Source organism: Echeneis naucrates, chromosome 16 (genome assembly GCF_900963305.1).
Source record: "Echeneis naucrates chromosome 16, fEcheNa1.1, whole genome shotgun sequence".
In the NCBI taxonomy this organism is placed as follows: Eukaryota; Metazoa; Chordata; class Actinopteri; order Carangiformes; family Echeneidae; genus Echeneis; species Echeneis naucrates.
Genome location: NC_042526.1, coordinates 21,804,640 through 21,827,505, shown reverse-complemented (window position 1 = coordinate 21,827,505; position 22,866 = coordinate 21,804,640). Strand labels below are relative to the sequence as shown.

Here is a 22,866-nt window from a genome sequence, read left to right as displayed (position 1 = left end):
CAAAGCCACATTGAAAATAATGGAAAAGAAAGAAGAGAGGAGGGAAAAAAAGAGGAAGAGAAACCCCGGAGGAGAGCGAGAGAAGAAAAGGAAGAGAAAAAAAGATCTGATGAGGTCGACAGGCTGCTATTCAGCTAGCTGACATAATGAGATCCACACTGGATACACTGGACAAAGAGTAGCGATCCAGCATCGAGTGTCCGTAGGTATGAGAGACAGAGCCAGACGAGCCAGAGAGAGCGAGGGAAAGAGAGTACAATCTGGTCTTTGTCAGTGGGAATGCTCCTGCAGCCTTATATAGACAATCACTGTCAGGACATAGGTTTCTCCCATGTCTTCTCTATATAGTTATATACATATGTGTATATACAACTAATAATGAATCCATATTCTGAATACATGAGACAGTATAACCCATGTGAATTATTTTCAAGAGACACAATGAGCATGCAAATGAGTATGGAACAGTAAAAGGCCCATCTAAGTAGACATTTGTAATATAAAGGAGATTTTACCATAATGGTAAAGACTGTGAAAACCACATGTACACACATTTGTACCTCTAACTCTACTATGTGTAGTAGAAACCATACTGCACATTTAAATAAAATACAATCTATTAAACATATAAAAACTTCATATTCATGTAAGTAGAAATTTAGAGAGCTTTTTAAGAGAGATTGTGTCCTACGAAGGCCACAGCTGAATCTTTCCTTTCTTTTTCAAAGGAAATTTGGATTGTATATATTGTTCCTTCACTTGATCCAAACAGGGCTATTATATGGGCCAGGTTCTTTGTTCAGGGAAAATAAAAGAAAGTAGCTCAGATGAGGTATTTGCCTTTATAGTCTCTGTGGGTGGAGCTGCAGGTAACAGTATGCCAGGATAAGGAGTAGGTGGAGAAGCAGGAGTAGAAAGGGGATTTTCCATAGCTGCCCCTCAAATATGTACAGCACTTTCACTTGGAGGAAAATCTTTATAATGGCGATGTTCAATGAGGTAAGTCTTGTTTTAAGTTGTGAGTCTAGGCAACTAGAAGACATACTGGACATAGATTTAGCTTTTTACCAATATCTCTACTACCCTCGGTGGCCACCATGGCCATCTGAGCTTAGGAACAACAAAGTATGAGGAAGATGGGGGCCCATAACCATCACCACTGTATTCAAGGAGCAATTTGGGTTATCTGCTTTATCCACTTGGGTTATCCGCGTTTTTGTCAATGATTAACAGTGGCTCAGTATTGTTTAATACAGCCCAGAATTGATCAGCAAGCACTTAACTGTGAAACCATCATCTTGTACCCAGGAGGTCAGGCTGAGCATATATAGCCTGAGGAAGAGCTGCCTGCAGCTGTCCCATGAGGAGATTTGTTGTAAATGGCTCAGAGACAGATATATTCAATGACAAGTACCCAAGGGGCTTTGACTTAAGAATTTCTACCCCCTCAATCAAAACACCAAGATGACACGAATAGCTTTCACCGACCTTTCCAGGTTCCCCCAAAGTGGGGGATTCCTTAAGAAGCAGACTTGTCAGCTGGTTCTGATGGGGTCAAGACTCTGCTGATCAAACGCTTCACGCAGATCTTTCTCTCCAGTTAGTATCATGTTTAGATAGATGGCAAGACTTCGAAAAGGTTTTCCCATCTTTTTTTCTGCTCAAGCCCCACTTCAATAAGGAAAGAGTCAAAACAATCAGGAGTTATGCGAAAGGAGCACTGGCGAGAGGAAGGTACAGTGCATCCGGAAAGTATTCATACCACTTATCTTTTTCCAAATTTTGTTACATTACAGCCTTATTCCAAAGTCGATTAAATTCCTTTTTCCCCTTCAAAAAAAAAAAAAAAAAAAAAAAAAAAAAAAAAACCCACACAAAACACCCCATACTGACGAAGTGAAAAAAACTTTAAAAATTTATTAAAAATAAGACACATATACATAAGTATTCACACCCCTTACTCAATACTTGGTTGAAGCCCCTTTGGCCACGATTCCAGCCTCCAGTCTTCTTGTGTATGATGCAACAAGCTTGGCAAACCTGGATTTGGGGAGTTTCTCCCATTCTTCCTTGCACATCCTCTCAAGCTCAGTGAGGTTGGATGGGCAGCATCAGTGCACAGCTACTTTCAGGTCTTTCCAAAGATGTTCAATCGGGTTCAAGCCTGGGCTCTGCTCTGGCTGGGCCACACATCAGACTTGTCCTGAAGCCACTCCTTTGTCTTCTTGGCTGCATGCTTTGGGTCATTGTCATGCTGGAAGATGAAGCGTCGCCCCAGTCTAAGGTCTTGAGCACTCTAGAGCAGGTTTTCATCAAGGATGTTGATGTACTTAACAGCATTAATTTTTCCCCTCGATCCTGACAAGTCTCCCAGTCCCTGCCACTGAAAAACATGCCCACAGCATGAGGCTGCCACCACCATGCTTCACTGTAGGGATGGTATTGGCCAGGTGGTGAGCGGTGCCTGGTTTCCTCCGGACATGATGCTTGGCATTCAGGCTAAAGAGTTCAATCTTTGTTTCATCAGACCAGAGAATTTTGTTTCTCCTGGTCTGAGAGTCCTTCAGGTGCCTTCTAGCAAAGTCCAAGCGGGCTGTCATGTGCTTTTTACTGAGGAGTGGCTTCTGTCCGGCCACTCTACCATAAATGCCTGACTGGTAGAGTACTGCAGTACTTCTGTAGGGTTCTCCCATCTCCTCAGAGGAACGTTGGAGCTCTGTCAGAGTGACCATTGGGTTCTTGGTCATCTCCCTGACCAAGGCCCTTCTCCCTCGCTTGTTAATTTTGGCTGGGCGGCCAGCTGTACGAAGAGTTCCAAATGTCTTCCATTTCTGAATGATGGAGACCACTGTGCTTTTTGGGATCTTCAATGCAGCAGATATTTTTCTGTAACCTTCCCCAGATCTGTGCCCCAATACAACCCTGTTTCGGAGATCTACAGACAATTCTTTCAACTTCACGGCTTGGTTTGTGCTCTGACATGCTCTGTCAGCTGTGGGATCTTATATAGACAGGTGTGGCTTTCCAAGTCATGTCCAATCAACTGAATTTGCCACAGGTGGACTGCAATCAACTTGGAGGAACATTTGAAGGCTGATCAGTGGAAACAGGATGCACCTGAGCTCAATTTTGAGTTTTATAGCAAAGGGTGTGAATACTGCAACATTTGAGTGTCTTATTTTTAATACATTTTGTGTATAATTTTTGAGGGAAAAAAGGAATTTAATCCATTTTGGAATAAGGCTGGAACATAACAAAATATGTCTGGCAAGACCAAGGGTTCTGCTGACAGCACAGATCCCTCTTACACATCTTCCAATATGACAGCCGTTTCAAGGTTTCTCCCTCTGTAACTCAGCAGAACTTAGATTACCTTTAGCAGGATGTATGGATTGCAACTGGAGAAAATACATCAAGAATCCTAGAATCCATATAAAGTTGATTAACTTCATGAAAGACCCAAAGATGTTTTCCTTTGCATTCTGGGCAAAGCTTCCTTTGTCTGCATTCGGAAGCTCCACCTCCAGCAGCCATGCTTGTCTTGTGCCTACTTTCTAACTGTCATAATAGGAAGCTGATGGAAGCCTGGACAGAAACTTAAGTGGTGGTCCAAGACAACAAAAAAGCGATCTGTCTGACAGTGGTGAATAGCAAGCTCATACACTGGCTACCGATTTGTAGCCAGCAGATTACTGGACCTCAGATAGCTGGACTTCAGAGGTTGCTGTTCCTTTGCTTGCCCATTTTGACACCCATGTGGGGCAAAGCCTGACATTCAACTTCCTCCTGTAAACCACTACACAAGCTAACCTGGTATATGGAATTCTTCTAAAATTTAGCATGGTTAGCAATATGGTCTATGGTCTTTTCCTGGCAGGTGCTGCATGTGCAATGCAGCACATACCTACAAGAGTTTGGACTCTAATAACAAAGTCCATTGTGGAATCAGCACGGCAAGCAGAAGGAAGTGGACTGATATGCAGCTATTGGCAGGAGGCAGGACAGTTGGCCTGAAAGACGTTTGCAGCTGCAGATAAGGTGGCTCAGGAGAGTATGATGTAGGCTTTGGAGACCTAGTTGGGGGTAGAAGAGAGCAAAGCCGACTTCGAGCAGGTGGTGATTAGTTAGTGAAGGGATGATGATGTGTGGGAATATTATGCTCATACAACTTATCATGCGGTTGAATTCTGATTAATACAGGTCTCTGAGGCCACACGGCGGCATAGTGATTATTGCTGTTGCCTCACAACAAGAAGATCTCAGGTTCGGTTCAAGTTTGCATGTTCTCCCCGTGCCTGCATGGGTTTCCCCCGGGTACTCCAGTTTCCTCCCACTGTCCAAATACGTCATGTTTAGGTTAACTGGGAACTCTAAATTGTCCATAGGTCTGAGTGTGAGTGTTTGTCTGTCTCTGTGTGTTGGCCCTGTAATGGACTGGCGACCTGTCCAGGGTGTACCCCACCCTCACAGAGTGTGAGCTGGGATTGGCTCCAGCACCCCCCATGAACTGGAAATGGATAAGCAGAAGTAGAAGATGAATGAATGAATGAATGAATGAACAGGTCTTTGAGTGCTTAGTGCAGGGTGGGCTGGATGCACTGGGTGATTGAGAAGGACTGAATGAGGCTGAATATGACTGCTCATCAACTTTCTCCCACAGGGTCTGAACAGTCTTCCCAATATTCAATATTAAGCTTTCAGTTTGCTGAACAAAAACAAATAGACGCTCCATCACCCGGGTGCATTATGGGTTGGGAAGTAGCATGGGGATCTAAAGTTTGAGGGACAGTAGGATGAGCTTGATGTGAGAGGCTTGGAAAGGATGCCTGATAATCCTCGAGGTATGTGGTTGGTTTATGGGAGTGGAGTGGCCTTTTATAAGATGCTCTTTCCCTTGAATTTGATCTTGAACTGGCTTGATGGACCAGATAGAAGGATGGAGGGATGGATTAAGGGGAGGACCGAGTCTCCAGGACAGACCAACTCAGCATGGTAACCACTGCTGGTTCTATTCTTTCTTTATTAGGGGAAGTTTGGGGAGTAGGGGAAACTACCAGAGAAAGTCATCAGCAAAATTTTCTTTTCTATCTGATGTATTGTTTGAGTACTGTCCTGTGATTAAATATCTCAGAATCCAAACTATCAGGATTACTGTTCTATATACTAAAAATAGAAAAGACTAAGAAGTGTCAAGCTAGCAGTCAGGCTAGCCCTCATGAGGTGAAAACAGAGCTGCTGATACAGGAATGGTTGTAAAGGCTTGTTACAACTTTCATTCTACTTCTTTCAGATCATCACCATCAATCATGACATTTTTTGAGCACAGAATATCATACCATAGCGAACTCATTGTTTACCAACTGCTTGAGAACAACTTTACAGGACGTTTTTCTTCAGACTGTACAGAACAAGAAGTCTGTCATATCAAACAAGAGAGGCAGTCACTGAGATAAAAGTTAAAAAGTAAAAGAACAGTTCTAACTCCCTAACCCTAACCCTCTCATGACAGCTATTGTTCATTATTAAAAAAAAAAGAAAAGAGAGTAAAGGATATGGGCATGTCAAGTAAAGCCAAGCCTAAGTATTAGTCCTAAATAAACTACATTGCAGTTTAAGTTATTCATAATTAGTTGCATGCCAATAGTCAGTGGAAACTTGTGTTTGTTTAAAACGTGCCAAATATCAGAAAGAAGAAGATTGACAAGGGAGTCCCACTTCCTTTGTTGGAGAGAGCGTCAGATTAAATAAAACAGGGCAAATCAGCCAGGGAGGGGCCAAATCATATGTCACCAGTCACAATAATTTGATCTAAACAGGGCCTAAACCTCAATGTGGACCGGGCTCTTTGTTCTGGGAGGACAAAAGGAAGTAGCTTAGGTGAGCTAACTGCCTCATTGGCCTCTGTGGGTGGAGCTGTTGGCAGAAGTAGGCACGGATAAGGTGTAGGAGAATAAGGAGTAGGACGGGGATTCTCAACATGCGAGTCCGTACAATAGTTTATCTCGACTATCAAACCTACCATGAGAAGGCAGCTCAGTGTAAGTCAGCAAAGCAGTTTTGTTTTTTCCCCACCAGGAGGCAGCCTTTCCTCACCACTTTAGCTGAGAATCCTCAAACCAGATTAATGGAGGTGAATTTAGATTTGAAGTGTTTATTTTTTTATTTATTTATTTATTTTTTGTTTTTTTGAGGGGGGCTGCATTTAAAAACATATAGTTTAGATAAATACTACACTTTAAGGGAACTATTCAGATAGAAAGTTCACACACAAGACATACATAAGCACTCCGCAGGACCGCACTGGAATTCTAGTAATTTAGGAGCATGGCACTTGAAAGGTCAAATGGCTATTTGAGTTCACAAATGGGCCAGTCAGAATAAAGTGGGTAAAATAATGGCAGTGTGTGGTCAGCATCATGTGTGATTGTGAATGTTTTGTGGATTGGGGTGAGGTGACACATTTGTAAGGCGGGGGGCATGACTATTACAACATATGTTAAAATAGAATATGGAATGCTGATGGCAGACAGGGTCACTGTGATTAATCAGTTCAGGGATGGCCATGCCATCCAGTTTTCCAGTTGTTGTAGCAGACAGTGATCTGAGAATGGTCAAATATGAAGGGACAATATTTTGGACCCGAAATTCATCGTAACAGTAGTACCAGATATTTAGTTTTGCTCTGATAGGTTTATTCTTTTAAGGAGTTTTTGGAGAGGAGGAGACATTGAGGAACACCACGTCTAGGATACAGACTTTCCTTACTATACCTTGATGTAAGCACACTAGCTTGTCAAAAGACATGGCGACCCCTCACCTATGAACTATTTTCAGTTTCCTATTTTTGGATCTGTCTGCCAATATGATCCTAAGTGATCAAGGCTAACCTCAGTGTCCCAGACAAGACATTGAGCCAGATACTGTCAAATCTGGTTGAAACATCACTTATATCCTAATCTGGATGCTGCACCCACGCGAGGTAAAAATATTTACTCTGTTGGTGTCTCTTTCAGGGTTGTAGCATGAAATACCCAAGGAAGATGGCCATTGTCTGTGGAATGGCTTGGGAAGACACTGAGAAGAGAAAAGGGTAGAATAGATGGAAGGAAGCCTCTTAGTCTGTTGTATATTGAAGATTGAGGCAGAGCGTATTGTATTTCATGGAGAACTAGCGCTGATGTGGAGATACGGCTGCTTTTGTTTTAATTTGTAACCCAACGCTGGAGCCGTCTGAGCTGTAAGTACTGCTAATTTGTTTCAGACTAATTCATCATGGCTACGGCTTTGGAATTCAGCATGATAGGGCAATTGGGAAAGCTCAGTAGCATGCAAGTGCAAGACGAGCACATGCACACATCTACATATACAGAACAAGAGGAAAAAACACGCAGGCAAGTTCCTCATACTACTGAGAATAAATAACTGAGAATAAATAACTGAGAATAAATAATTCATTCTTCCAACGGAGTTTCCTCTCATTTACATAAACATATTGATAAATGGTAAAGTCAGACTCCTACTGTCCTCTTGGACAAGAGCAACATCCCCAGTGTCTCTGGGGGAGTTATTGATCCATATGGTTGTATATATATATATGTTCCCTTGATTTTCATGCCTAATGTCTGGACAACCAAAGGTAGGTAATAATTTCACCACTTAAAACTTTTAAAAGTCTCATATCATTGCCATATTTTCCTGGAGCCCCGTCAGGTTTTAAATCAGAATTAACAGTAAAATTAATTATTATATGGGCAGCCTGATTGCTAACCTGTTGTGGTTCAAGAAACAAGAGGAACTATAGCTCTATGCAAATATGCAACTACATGCAGACTACTCTGAGATCTCTTGGAAATCTATCAGTCGCTTATTCAGCATGTCCTCAACATGACCACAGCTGAATTTAAAGATACTGATCAATTTTTGCTGCTACTGCAGATTCTGTTGCTCATATTTCCAGAAAGCACCATTCAAGGATTTAACTCTCAAGATTGCAAAACAAACATGTTACAAAAGCAGATAATCTATCATTTTAAATTGGAACAAGGACAACTTTCCTTTAGACATTTTACAGTCACAAGTACACAATGCAAAAAAAGAGGGCAGATTACACTCTGAGCACGATTGTGTGTTTGTGCTTTTGTGTATGTGTGTGTAGATGAGTGGAGAATGCAAATGAGATATGTGGGGGTCAGTTAAGGAGGCCGGAGAAGCCACTGGATGGTATCAAACCCTTTTCACATTTCTTGGTCTGATGTCGTTCTCATGTCGTTTTTGGAGCAGCTAAATAGTGTTAAAGATAGATAGCATTCTACATGTGTGAATACTTTATTATGCTGTTCAGTACATGAAGAAAACAAACTTGATAGTGCTGCTAGCAATGTTGCTTCTCATCATAAATAATGTGTGTCTTTAATCCAAAGGCTTCCTTTGGGTTAATATAAATGTTGGTAGCATTCCTATCTGGCGTCATTTTTAAAGAGAACTGTTGTCTTTAAAAATTAAAGTTTTTTTCACCTGAATCAATAATTCTGTCCTCACACCCACAAGTCTTGATTTCTCTCTCAAATTGTTGAATAGCCTGCATAATTCATGTTATCATTTCATGTTAATGATAGTTATTCCCTGAACCTGAAACTGCAGCATGGCTTTTCTCCACCCATATATTATGTGCGTTTCCTCTTTACAGAAAGAGTGCTATTCAGAGACTACAAGTGTGAGGATGGTGTAATTTTAAAAAAAAAGGAACATTTCTGACAATAGAGCTGTCAGGTTGCTGCCTATTGATATCAAGATGAAAAACAGATTGAAAGATCCAGGTAGATGAAGGTCTATGAACTGTCAGCACACCTTACTGTTACTTTGTCACTTTCTCCTTCTCTTTCCTCACAGCCCTCCATCTATCAGTGGGATGTGAGACCTTCCTGGCGGAGCTCCATCTTAGTGGAGAGCGTTTCCTTAAGCCCCATCAGCCAGAGGAGAGTCTTTGAGCTACAGTCTAAGCCCCTCGCCCAGACCCTGGTCCCCTCATGAATATTAACCAGCCCAGAGCCTGGCTTTAATCTGCCTGATACCCGCACTGCTGCCGCTGAGACGATAGCGAATCTAATTATTTGGTCTGATATTAACCCCCACCACCATACACACCATTACCACCCCCACCGCCCTGTCCTCACTGTAGCTGCTGTAACATTCAGGCTGTGTGTGTCAGTGCAAACACTGGCTGAAATCCAGAGCCACCTTCTTCTAACAAAGTCAGTTCACATAGTACATTCATACACACATCCACTAACAACACACTGTCACACATCCACATGCACACATACACACCGCTCTCCCCATCAACAGCCCTCTACCTCCAGCACAGCCTGCGACGCCCTCTCCTTATCAGACCCCAAAACGCCCTCCTCCTGTGCAGATAAAACTTGAATGCAAATGATGCCAGGCTGATTTCATTTCTTCATTTTCTTCCTCCATTCCCTCTCTCAGTATCAGAATGCCCCCGAATTCTCTTGGGAGCCAAATAGCACTGGTGATGATGATGGTGATGAGAATGCAAAACGGAAGAACTTTCCCATGTATGTATAAATGTTTACACACAGTTCATACATACATACATACATACACACACACACACATACATATAAAAACATATACAAACACAGACACATGCTTACACGCACACACACAGACTCCTATTAAAGAGGAAATAAAGAAAAAAACTACTGGAGTCCCTGACATCAACACCACCACAGAACTCTGTAGATGAGCAGATTAAGACTTCTCTGTACAGCTGTCAACGGCCACAGTTTTACTGCTGCCACAAGGGATTAGCTGTGTTTGTATATGCAAATCACTACTGGTGCATCGAACTCATCTACGTCTCAATGGTGTATACTGTTTCACACACTTTAATATGGTTTACTGAGGTCTGTAATAACCTGAATAAGTCTAAGGGTCATTAAATGTTGCACTGCCAAGATTCAAGCTGGGGACACCTGCCTGTATGTCCATATGGTAAACACTGTGGAACAGGAAAATCATCAAGGTCAACCCTAGACTGCCCCCAATGTATAATCAGTGTGTAAATGTTTATGATAGTGCAGGTCAAAAAGTAGACAAAAAGATTAGAAAAGCATTATGTAAGTGCAGTCTATCCACCATTTGCCAGTTATCAGGTCCTAACAAAGAAGATGCATTTCTCACTGAATATACTTTCATGTTGTCCTAACACATATAGCCAGATCTTTGAACTTTGGGTTAGGTTACACATATCAGGGTTTCCTGTACTATACAGACCAGTGAAAGGCCTTTCTTCGAATAGCCCTAAATACACACTCACCAGTTTATTAGGTTCATATTTCTTTAATCAATGCAATCCAATACAGCAGCCCTCCAATGATGACAGTTTTCAATGAAACTATGAGCTATTAAGACTAATCAGTTAAAAAAAATGTCTCCCTTGGCATGGACATAACACAGCAACAACTCTCAGGGCCAATTTAAGAATATTAGCAGCCACCAGAAAGGTTTGATCAAAAATTATCCAACAAAAAGCAGTATCACAGGAATAAATAAATAATAAAATACACTAATATTTGTAAAGCAAGTTAGTGTGTCTTGCTGCCATTAAGTGTGAAATAGCTTCGTGCCCCTCTAACCATTCCTCTCCTGACCTTTTCAATCATTGTTCATTCATTCCTCACAAAATCATTCATTCATTCACCCTCTTCATCTCAGAGGTATTCACCAATATGTGCGGCAGGGGCACGAGCATACCTTATGCTTAGTGTGTTTTTTTCCTGTGTAGTCTTAATTTCTGCAATGAGCCTTTCTTGTACACATTTTTCTTTCTTCCTAAGTCTCCAGTTCTTTTCCACTGTCCAACTCTCATTCCTTCTCTTCTGTCTGCCTGTTCCTGCTTCTCTGTCCTATCTCTCCCTCATTTCTCTTTCCGTCTCTAGTTCTATCTCTCTGCTACAGGAAATGGTTTCTTCCCCAATCCAGGAGGTTGGAGGGTTGTACTCACTGTCCCATACAAAGAGGTCACTGTGTGAATCCTCCAAAAATACAAAGAAAAGGAAGGCAGATAAAAATCAGAAACCTGGTCTCATCCGCCTCTCAAACACACATGCACACACACTTTTCCTTCAATGCACCCAAGCAAAGCATTTCTCTAACATTCACCAGACACAAGATACTATTTTACACTGTATATTTCACTTGAGGTACAATAATAATCAGGGCAGTACATGGCTATGAGTTGGAGTGAAACCTTATTTCTTCATGGAAGGTATTGCTTGTGCCCCTGCCCCATCTATTGGTGAATACCTCTGAGAACATGAATAAAAAAAAAGGAGGGAGCCAGGTTTGATGAGCTGCATGCAAATCACATGTAAAAATACAAAACTGCAATACTTAAAATGGGGGCCAAGATAAGCGATTTGAAAATGAGGCACTCTTGGAAAGCGGGCTCCTGAACTGCCGTAGATGAGGCTAAGAGATAGAGGGGATAGAGGTTTTTCCTCTCCTCCTTTACACTTCCTCCTCCGCTGTAGAAGCTGCTGCAGATGACAGGGAGATGCAGATACCAACCAGACATTGCCACTGAATGATGAACAACTCCTCCCTTTGTCTCCTCTAACCCTCTTCCTCCATGTTTGCCTTGCCTCTCTTGCAGTTTTCTTTTTCTTTTAAATTTCTTCTTTCTACCTCTTGTTGTTTCAGTCAAAATATCCTTCCCTCTTTTTCCTCTTCTTTCCTGGCCTGGCTGGCTGCTCTTCTGTCTATCAGTCTTGTATCCTTTGTGGTGGTTTTCATCTCTCTTTCTAATCATTCCTCTGCTCTCTTCCTCAGAGTGATAGGCTCTTCTGTCAGGACTAGATAGACAGACTAAGAGACAGAGAGCTACTGTCATGATGTGGGCAAGCCAAATGACAGGTGAAAGCAGAGGTATTCTATAGGGAGCACGCTGATTCAATCCCTGTAGATAAAAGATGGCTCTCCTTATAGGGTCAGCACTTGCAACACCTTTAGGTAAATAGTGTGGAGCATATGTTTCAAGTTTCAATTAAAGCATAATTAGTTTTAATCCTACACACTGAATGATCAAATATTTCTAGGGTTTGACCTGGTAGAACACATATACAGCTGTCAGAATATCCCTGGCCAAAAACCTGACCCTGGAATCATCAATTATGTGCGTCTTAGAGGGAACTGAGCACATGCATGTGTGAGTGAACGTTCACATGGAGCATGAAAATCATACCATACTACCTACAGCTTACAATGTGGAAGTCCCTTTGACTGGCTGACTGTTTTCCAAACGATTGAATAAAAATGAAGTAATTTTCAGGAAAACTTTTTTTTTTTTTGGGACACATTTTCTGCGAATGGGCTATGTGTATTTCTCAGTGGAGTGAGTTATTTAGAAGCTTTCACAGTGTATAGAACATAGATCTGGTTTCTAATCAAAAAGACATGGATATCTAACTTTATACTGTATGGGACCTTGAAGTTGTCCTCACCTGCATGGTTAAAATAAGGCAAACTTTCAAGGCAAGGGAGGAATACTGTAAATTCATTGCTGGACTTTAACATAAGTTTAGAATGAATGAATTTGCTCCACTACAAACCATGAGGCAGCAAAGACTGAGGTGATTTTATGTGACTGGAGAGATTAGTTCAGTCAAAATCAGTTTTGACTCAATTTATTTACTGTCCTCTTGTTTTAAGTCACTTTTCTTTATGCATTGCATTCTTCTGCGGGCATAGTGGAAGGTGTCTCAACACTCTCCCTAATCATTTATTTGTCATCTTCTGTAGGAGCACCATTTTAATTAATATTCTAATTTGATGGGCGGAGGAGAGAGAGAAACTGAGAGGCAGAGAAACACTGTTGATGGATCTAGATAAAATATAAAGATCAGAATCTGGTTGTAAACAAACCAGCTAAGAGTCAATGCAAAAAAAAAAAAAAAAAAAGAACTACAAAGACGACGGTGATCACCTTCACTCGTCCTTCCTGGGGAGTGAGGGAAAAAGGATGCGGAGAGGAGAGTAAAGGAGGTAGAAAGAAGGAGAGATAGAGAGTGAGAAGAGACTACCCAAAAAGTGTTTGAAAAGCCGTGGGTGGCGCGCCTTATCGCCCCAGTTCTCCTGGAGAGATTATTGGGGGATTAGTGCGAACGCTTGTTTCTAAAACATGATGAAAAGACGTTTGGCGCGTGATAACGCTTTGAACTCCCCTACTCTGCTCCTTCTAGGATCGTGCCTTCAGGCTGCCTTTCCACGAAAGACAGGATTGGGGTGGGGTGAGCTGCTGGGTGCTGCTGTAAGAGGGAGAACAATAGGGATAATGTTCTAAGAGGAGTTTCTTCCGGTGCTACATTGGAAAGACTCTACTCAGGACATGTGTCCTTTGGAACAATGCAAAAGATGCACCTAACTTGTGGTTTGCACACATTCAGCATCATAACTCTTTTTCTGTCATTTCATCCCATGTCTGAGAGGAAATTTGACAAAAAATCTGCAAATTCAGTCCAATAACATGCATTTACACTATCAGTTAATTAAAGCAGGATCCAATCAGAAGGAGAGGAGATATAATATCAGATTTCTTATGTACAATCCAATCAGAATTGCAGCAGTGGTGTGCTCACTCCTGGGTTGCCACAGGAGACTCGTAGACGGTGACTTGGTTGTTCACTGAACCAAAAACTGTGAGGAATCAGCAGCCAGCTGATCAGCTGATCAGTAAACATTATTATACCCTGTTCTAAAGTCCAACAGCCATATCAGCCAGAATATATTTAAATAGATAAATGGTTTTACGCCCCTTTCTCAAGAGATGCAAATGACAGGATTTCCATATGACACAGGCCAGTTAACACACTGTTAATCTAATGAAGAAGATCTCTTGGATAGAAAGCGAGGACTGGATCTCATCTGTTTCGTTCTCATTCTTTTTGCCCCACCCCTATACCTCATGACCAACAAACTCACCGCTGACCGCATGATAAGACTGGGGAAGGACAGTGTACATCAGAGTTTGAGAGAAGAAAAGTAGGGAGAGTGAACTGGCAAAAAAAAATTTCAGGTATAGAAAACAGTACGTAGTGAGAGTGTGACCAAAAGAGGAAAGCTGATGAGGGATGAATAAAGTTTCCCCCCCCAAAAAAAACAACAACAACAACAAAATTAAACAAAACACTATCATGAATTATTTTTCTATCAGTAACAACCAATCACAAACTTGTATTAATGTATTATTATTCGTGAAACACCTTCATGCCCCTGTTGTTGCAGGCTAGCAATTAACTCATGCAAGAGTCCAGATAATCAGTGATGTGTCACAATGAATCCTGAAAAAAAGGAAAGTTGATGCCAAAAATGGTCAATTTAAAATTGAACTAATGTGTTCACACTGTTTACTCTGAAATGAGTGGTCTGTCACAAAGGAAAAGGACAAGGACAAACAAAATAGTGGTTGATCTCATCCGAGCTCAGTGACTGGATGCTCCACTTTCGCACACATATAACTTCATCAAGTGATCAGTAAGGCCCTGAAACTCAAGTAATGTCTGTAATGTCAACTTTGCAGCATGATTTGATGACTTTAATATTCCACAGAGTTACATTTTGCAAAGGATCTATTTGTCCGCATATCTAATAGTTCTATCAAATTATTTGATGTTGATGAAGGTTCCCTGCAACTGGAGATCACTTGCATGCAATAATTATCTAATTGTAAGCATGCCCTTCAGAAACAGGTGTGTTGATTCAGATAAATACAACACTTGCACACTGACCCTTTCTGTGTTTACAATGTTTATATTGACATACAGTTCAAAATCTATATACTCTCAATAAAAAATTAATGTCCATGCTTCCTTGCATAATTTTTAGCGGTGTCTATATTTTATATTAACCAACTTCCTCTCACAATTCCAGTGCAGTCTCTCTCATTACAAGCCTGTAGGACAGGCCTGGCCATTGCTGATTTCTGTGAGTATATTGTACAGGTGTGGTGAACTGATGTTGGATGTTTGTCTTTTCCATAGAATTGAAATGGTGAAATGAAGATATAATGTAAGATGTAATGGCTGATATAATGCAAAAAATGTCTTCATTAATGTTGAAGTCATAGAGCAAGTGTTCAAGATGTGGTCCCCTGTCGGGGTTTCCTCAGACAGTCCAAAGACTTGCCTTTCTAGGTTGACTGGTAACTCTAAATTTCCTATAGGCATGAGTGTAAATGGTTGCATGTCTATATGTGTCGGCCCTGCGATTGACTGGCGACCTCTCTAGGGTGACCCCGCCCTTGCCCAAGATGCCAGCTGTGATTGGCTCCAGCACCCACAGTGACGCAGACGGATGAGTGGTAAGAGATGAGAGAGAAATGTTTTAGGTTTTACTATAAACTATAAAGCAGCATAGGGGAATTGAATAGTATTGTGGCCTCACAGCAAGAAAGTTCTGGGTTCAGTTCCAGGACCTAGGGACCTCTCTGTGTGGCGTTTCCATATTCCCCGTGTGCCTGTGTGGGTTTCCTCCCATTGTCCAAAGACATGACAGCTTCAGTTACTCCAAACTGCCAGTAGTTGTGAGTGTTGGAGTGAATGGTTGTTTGTCTCTATGTGTCGGTTCCATGATAGACTGGTGACCTATCCAGCGTGACCCCATCCTTGCCAAAGATGCCAGCTGTGGTTGGCTCCAGCAACTCAAGCGATCTTAACGTCTTAGCGGTTGAAAATGCCTGAATAAATCTAAATTATGGAGAACATAGCAATGGAAATTGTGGTTGTAACTAGGGGTGAAACGATTCCTCTAATTATTTGACTACCTTGATAACAAAAACTGATCGAGGAATTTCCCCTGCCTCGAGGAATCAGTTTTTATAAACTGCTCAACAGAACAAAATTTGCTGTTAAGATGAGTGAACTTGTAACGGATGGACTCCAGGTGTGTAACTGAGCAGCTAAATCTTTTGGGGCAACTTTACCTATGTAGTGCTCTTTTAAATGAAATATTATTCTTTTAGTCAGATCAAAGACATTTGAATTGAGGTTATATTTTACATACAGCGTAATCCACTGTAAGAATGCAGTGTGATGGATCAAGCTTCAGCAGAACAGTGGGAGATGAGCAGATTTCACCTCTCTAGCAGGAGGATAGCCCTGACCCTTGTTGACCCGCAAAGGGAGGGAGGCATGAGGACTGGATAGAGGAGGGGGAGGATATGGAGTGACAGGGGGAGAAACACAGGAGGAATGTGAGATTACAGCCACTATCTTCAGTAGATACTGAAGGTCCGTCTCCTTAGTCTTTCAGTCCAGACAATAAGGGAAGAAGAGAGAAAATGGGTATTAAGCGTCATAATGAGATGCTTTCCATGTGAATGCAAAGCCCTCAAAAGAACAAAGTGGACTTTACAGTTTAAGAGGAAGAGGATGGTATGGACTTCAGAAAGGAGGTGAAGAACAAAAGGTGATTGGTGAGTGAGTGAGTGAGTGAGTGTGTGTGTGTGTGTGTGTGTGATTGAATGCTTATGCACATGCGCACGCACACACACACACACACCTATCTATACACTCACAACCTCACTGATAATAAACGAAATCTTAGAAATGAGAGCCTATCAAGCAGAAATCAATCACTGAGGTTTGTTGTCCAGGAGGATGGCGCCATTTGGAGATAAAAGGCAGGCAGACGTCTGGGGAGGGCTGGGAGGAGAGGAGGAGAAGAGGGGAAAGTATGGAACAGGAGAGGAGAGGAGAGGGTACTCATGGGGAAAGGCCCAGTTGTGTATATGTGTGGTTTGTATAACCTCCATCTAGCTCTATACGAATTACGTGGCATTTTCTTTTTACTTAGCATGAACTGCTTTGGATTCAGAGAGTTTGAGCTTAATTTCTCGCACCTGGAGCTAAAGACATGAAAACAGTAAATCATAGTGGAGTAATTGTAAACCAAGGCAGTCAGTCACAAAAGTCAAATAGTTGTAGGAATACATGTGTGACCCCTGTGTGTGTGTGTGTGTAGTTGTAAAAGTTTGTGCTCTGTGCCAGGAAGCCTCTCCCAGCATCAGTATCATATGATAAGATGGACTTGCACATGATGCAGAAACCCAGGCTGTGATAGGGATACATCCGGTCCCATACACTGTTCCAAAGCACTGTCCAACACTCATATGTGATAAGGTGTTTATTCATTGCCTTTCTTGTCTGACCTCTGACCTTTGACCATCTCTGCTAGCTGTAGTTACAAAACATGACTTATTCATACTTCAGTAGTACCATATACAATATATATACTGCAAGATTAATAATGAACCTTTTCACTGAGGATTAATTCTTAGTGTATATTCTCTTACATTAGAGTGGCATGTCACCATTATATTTACTACAAAATCTTAAAAAATGCTTGTCGATAAATTGATTAAACATCTTAAACATCTAATGATGAGTCAGAATGTCAGAATTGATCACTAAAAAGCTAATGTTTGTACTGTAATAATATGAAGTCAGAAACAGGGCTGCCAATAGCAACAATTTTCATATTTGCCAATCTAGTCCTTGATTGATCAAATAATATTTTCAGACACAAAATATCCAAAAATGGGTTAAAGCTATGCCCTAAAATACTGGAAGAGAGTCTTCCATTAAAAAATATGGGAGATTAAAGAGAGATTTATTTTACAATGAAGGCTTACAATAAGAGTAGTGAAGCTCCCCATGAAAAAAATGTACAGCTGCTTTATACGAAATCTATTTCAATTTAATGAAATATTGTCTTTTACTAGATTTATTGCATTTGTGAAGTTTGATTTTTTTTTTTTTTTTTTTTATTAAAAAAGCAAATAATGGTCAATGGTTCAACATTTTCCCAGTTTGAATTAAACTGGGGGAAAAAAAAAACTACAACAACAATAACAGGATATACAAGGAAACATCAAGTCATAACAGTTTGAGTTGAAACTTGTGGCCCTCATATCCATCAGCAGTGACTTGTTATTATGACAAGTTAATCAAGACACGTTGCATTTATAATGGACAGTGATATGAATTATTTTGCTTAAATATTTTTGCAGTGCCATGAAAGGCCATCAAATGGTGCGATAAAAATGTAAAATCAAAAAATGCAACAAACAATTGCACTACCATCAAACCATTAAGAAGTTATTCATTTAAGAATTTTACTTATTTGCTGTGGGCATTTGCTCATGTTAATGATTCACGAGAATTAGTTTAAAAGCACCTCTATGATAATTAAACTAAGAGTAAAATGTTAACAAATGATGAATTGACAGGTGGCAGTAACTGTTATTGGACAGTGATAACACAGAACCCTTACCTCTGTCTCCTGGTCATCTCTGTTGGTGTCTAATTGGACCATTCCAGGGTAAGGTCCCCACACTTTACCCAGAGGGAGGTCCCTGCTTGCAACAACCTTGGTGTTGCTGTCTTTTTCACTTAACTCCAGGTCATCTGCGGTGGGAAAAGGGAAGAGAAATGCAGTTCCCATCATGAAGTAAGACTGATAGGTGGCTTTGCATCAAGATATCAAGGGTAATCAATGGTGATAAAGACATCATTCTCCAAAAGCCCTGTCCATAACATTTAGCAGACTATGTGACAAACTAAAAAAATATTCAAAAACAATCAGCATTTCATGATGCTTGAGCTTGACCTTAACCCTTGCAACAACTCAGACCATGGAGCAAAGGCTGTCAGAAGACCAACAGCAGGGGGACTATTGCACAGGCTGAGCATCAGTTGGTTTCAGACAGGGAAATTTCTTGTGTACTTCCTCAAAGTGGTACGTGTATAAGGATGGCAGTGACGGCTGTGGTTCTGAGCCTGCTGCAGCCCAGATATAGCCTGATAGCCAGGAGGCACCCATCAAAAACTTAGGACAGCTCGAAGTCCAATGGGAGCAGGGGTCTGCAGTTTATAGATACAGCAGCACTAATGAGCATTGCAGTGGGAAATCTAGTTACTGGGTGTCAACTGCTCACTGCACTGTTCAGAGCTTTTGTGTTCTGACCATCTACCTCTTGTCTGATGAAAGCACTGAAAGTCCCACCTCCTTTCCTCCCACCCACCACCACTTCTCATCTTGTCCGTGTTTCGGGCGAATGTGTTTTTTTTTTTTTTTTTTGGTGGTGGTGGTGGGGGGGGGTTGGCCTAAAGTGGCAAGCCTGATAAGAGTGTTTGTCTAACACTCTCCATGTCAAAACACTCATCTATCTTTTCTGTATCTATCCCCACCAGAAAAAACGGACAAACGCTGATAAAATGTCTTTCCCACAGCTAGTAAAGAGGAGGGGGATGGGTAATGATGGGAGCAGGAAGGAAAGTTGTTTGACGAAAGAAAGTTGGAGAGATGTAGGGAAGTGAGATGATCTTATATTAAAAAAAAAAAAAAAGTTGAAGAAATTGTTTGCCTTTCAAGCCGCTATTGTGACACAGGATGTGACATGTTGCTTAAAATCTATGCTAAAATCTGACTGTCTGGTATAATAAAACACAGGTAATCCAGGCATTGCATATTTGTCCTTTTGTATCCAGGCTCTAGACAATACATTGTGAGATTCCGCTGGTGTCAGATTTTAGTCTATGGTCAAAACATGGCCAAACAGGATTCCTCAGACAACCTAGCCTGCTGGTTGCAGAGTCTGAGCTCCAGTGTCTGTCCAACCAGTAACCAGTGTACTATTTTCCTCTTTGGCCTCAGTTTGGTCAGTCTGAACTCCCTTATCTCTGCACTCCATCAATGACCAGTCTGCCTCCATGCTATTGCCCAAGCCTCATCATACAGGACCCTTATCAGCCTGACCAGCTCCATTGACTCTCATTGTGAAATAGCATGAGGATTTGAAATAAGCAGTCCTTTCATGACTTGTTGCATCAAAAGTATACTTTTAGCTGAACCAAACTGGTTATTTGTTTTTGCACACTTGAGGCCAACCTCAACATCAAAACATTTTCACAGATTCTTCTGAGGAGTGATTGATGCCGATAAACAGCATTGCAATAAAGCCAGGAATAACTTGATAATAACCTTTCAATATAGTAAACTTTTTTGGAAGTTTTCCATAAAGACAAACACAACCATAATTTCTACTGATAACTCAATATCAATCTTAAACTGAAATTGACAAATCAAGTAATTTAGTTCAAGACACAATAGTTCAATATACAATTTCAAAACTATCAATTAACTTCAGATTTGCTTTTCAATCACTGTAAATATGTACATGTTAACATTTTAAACTATAATGATGAACTAAAATGATACACAAACCACTCGATATGTCTGATAATGTCCTTGTAAGCATTTCTTGTTTCTTATATTAAAGTGAGAGTCCCGTAGGCTAACACTGTCCATCTGATTTTTTTCTATATTGATATTAAAATATAGTAGCATTATAGTGATTGATGAACTGATAAAAAAATGTAGTTATAAGTACACATAAGTGAAGATGATGCGTGTAGCTGGTTAATTATGGACAGCATCAGTGACTATGGAATAAGTAGCTGTCAGGATTAATACAGCACTGCCTTCTAATATTGGCAGAAAAAGTCCTATCTGTGCACCTCTGCTAATGAGAACAGTTTGCTAATCCCAGCAGGTTAACTGTGTTCACTGGGGTAACATGAAGCTTCCAACAATCCTAATCCCTGTTAATTACCCCTTCTGCCCACCACAGACCTGCATAATAACCCAGTGGTTCTTATCAATAAGACTGCACTAGCTGCTGCTAACATCACTGCATGGTATGCTCCTAACCCCATCACTGTTGTGCCACATGCACACACACACACACACACACACACACAAGCACACACACACAATTCTCTCTGTCATTCCAAAGAACACAGGGCTGGTTGGGTTTGTTATCAATGTCAGCAGCTACCCCAGTATCAGAAAAGTCTCACTTATTTAACTTTGACACACATACACACTGACTACCTGTACATCAGGGATATTTTCCAATGTTACACAGTTAAAATCAATGAGATAAACATATAGAGGAGAAATGTGATGACTGAAAATCCACATGGATTTATAATAACCAAGCTTCTACAGTGCATATAAAGAAACTCACCAGTTACCTGGATAACCTGATGCTGCATTTAAAGATATTACGATCACACTGCAAACAATATGATAAAGCCAACATCTCATTCTCCCCCCTGGTCCATATGACTTGATGGCAGACATCGCTCAAACACATCTAACCAGTACAGATCACTACAGCAATATACACACCCTCTCACTTGCAATACAACAACGCACACACATGCATAGACACAAAAGCTTATCAATGGAGACACTTCAGCAGCCACTGGGGCATCCAGGCCTCTTCGATGAGCCAACACAATAAAACAATCATTTTGTCATTAATGAAATGACTAACGCAATTAACAGATGTGTGTGTATCAGTGAGTGTGTTACTGTGAGTGTGTGTGTGTGTGTCTGTTAGTCGGGGGCGGAGGTTAGAGTACAGACATTTTATGAACGATGGATGTGAGATGGTATTTCAGAATATTTGGCGCTTATTACCTGAGCCAGACTGAGTGAGTCTGTCAATTGAAATTGGAATAAGCAGCACATCTGTATGTACCTTCAAAGGCTTTCATGTGCCAAAACAGCCTGGCAAACATGCAGAGGGCACAAATGGGGACAAAAGACATATTCTAAAAGATACATGCTGATTCATTTGTGGATGATAAGAAGTTCATAGATGCCTTGATGTTTCTTAGGTTAGGTTGTTTCGATATGGCGAAGTCTGCGTAGGTCAGAGAATATATCACCGGAGAGAGACACCCTAAATGGGGGGAGGATATATGTTAAAACATTAAATTAAATAGAGAATACTTATACTAGTACAAATGTACACACCAACACACCTTAGAAAACTGCTAAGAATTTACTCTATAAACAGGGTTATATAATGCATCCATCCTATTAGAAATAATATGGGGAAAGGCAGACTAATTGCTGCTCTGCGGGTAGTGTCAACTTGGAAGACAATTTTGAGAAGAATCAAAAATTGCTTTTTTACCTTCAGTTTGTCACTGGAGGTGTTTGTTTACAGTATTTTTTTTATTTTAGAAACAATGGCTTATTGTTTGTATGTATAAGTATGTGAAGGCCCTCACGAAGCATCCTTCGGTTTCTACTTTTAAACCGAGTCAGTGTCTTCTTATGTCAAAATTGTGAAAACACATTTGATTCAAATGTGTAAAATGTGAGCATGTCCTCCTTTTTTCTAATTTTGGTTGCTGCAGTTGAATAATTTCTTCTCCACTCTAAGTCAGAGAAAACATTCAAAACACACACAATTTTAGTTAGACTAACCATTATATGTTGGCAAAAAAAAAAGTAATAAAATGGACAATAATAATAAAATGAAAACCATCATAGCTAACCACGCCTCAGTTGTACAGAGTCATCATTCATTCTACCGCTTATCCGTCTCCGGGTCACAGGGGCCACTGGAGCCAATCCCAGCTCACACTGGGTGAGGATGGTGTACACCCTGGACAGGTCACCAGTCCATCAAAGGGCCAAAACACAGAGAGAGACAGAGACCAACAACCACTCACACTCACAGTCTGCCCTTGAATCTTTTGTAATTAACTATATTTAGCACAGTACATCTTTGTGTCTATATATTAAACACATATACTTGCATGAAGGGCATACTGTCAATCGTAAGTAGCATCCTCCACAAAGAGCCTACACCTTATTGGATATCAATGTGAAATAGGGGTTAAAAAAGGAAGGTGTAAACCAACACTGATGTTCTCCCCTATCCAGCCTAATTGATTTTTAAAAAGACTATTGTTGATATCAAAT

At 40.8% G+C, this 22,866-nt stretch overlaps 1 protein-coding gene across 4 annotated transcripts in view; it reads right to left on the bottom strand.

The window, feature by feature from the left end:
- The window catches only part of zfpm1 (zinc finger protein, FOG family member 1), an 89,596-nt gene that overhangs the window by 6,432 nt on the left and 60,298 nt on the right, over positions 1 to 22,866 (bottom strand). For all 4 annotated transcript variants that reach the window (XM_029522819.1, XM_029522820.1, XM_029522821.1 and 1 more), the window contains one exon: positions 18,352 to 18,485. In XM_029522819.1, coding sequence (XP_029378679.1) covers positions 18,352 to 18,485 — 134 coding nt within the window. The remainder of the gene's footprint in view (positions 1 to 18,351; positions 18,486 to 22,866) is intronic.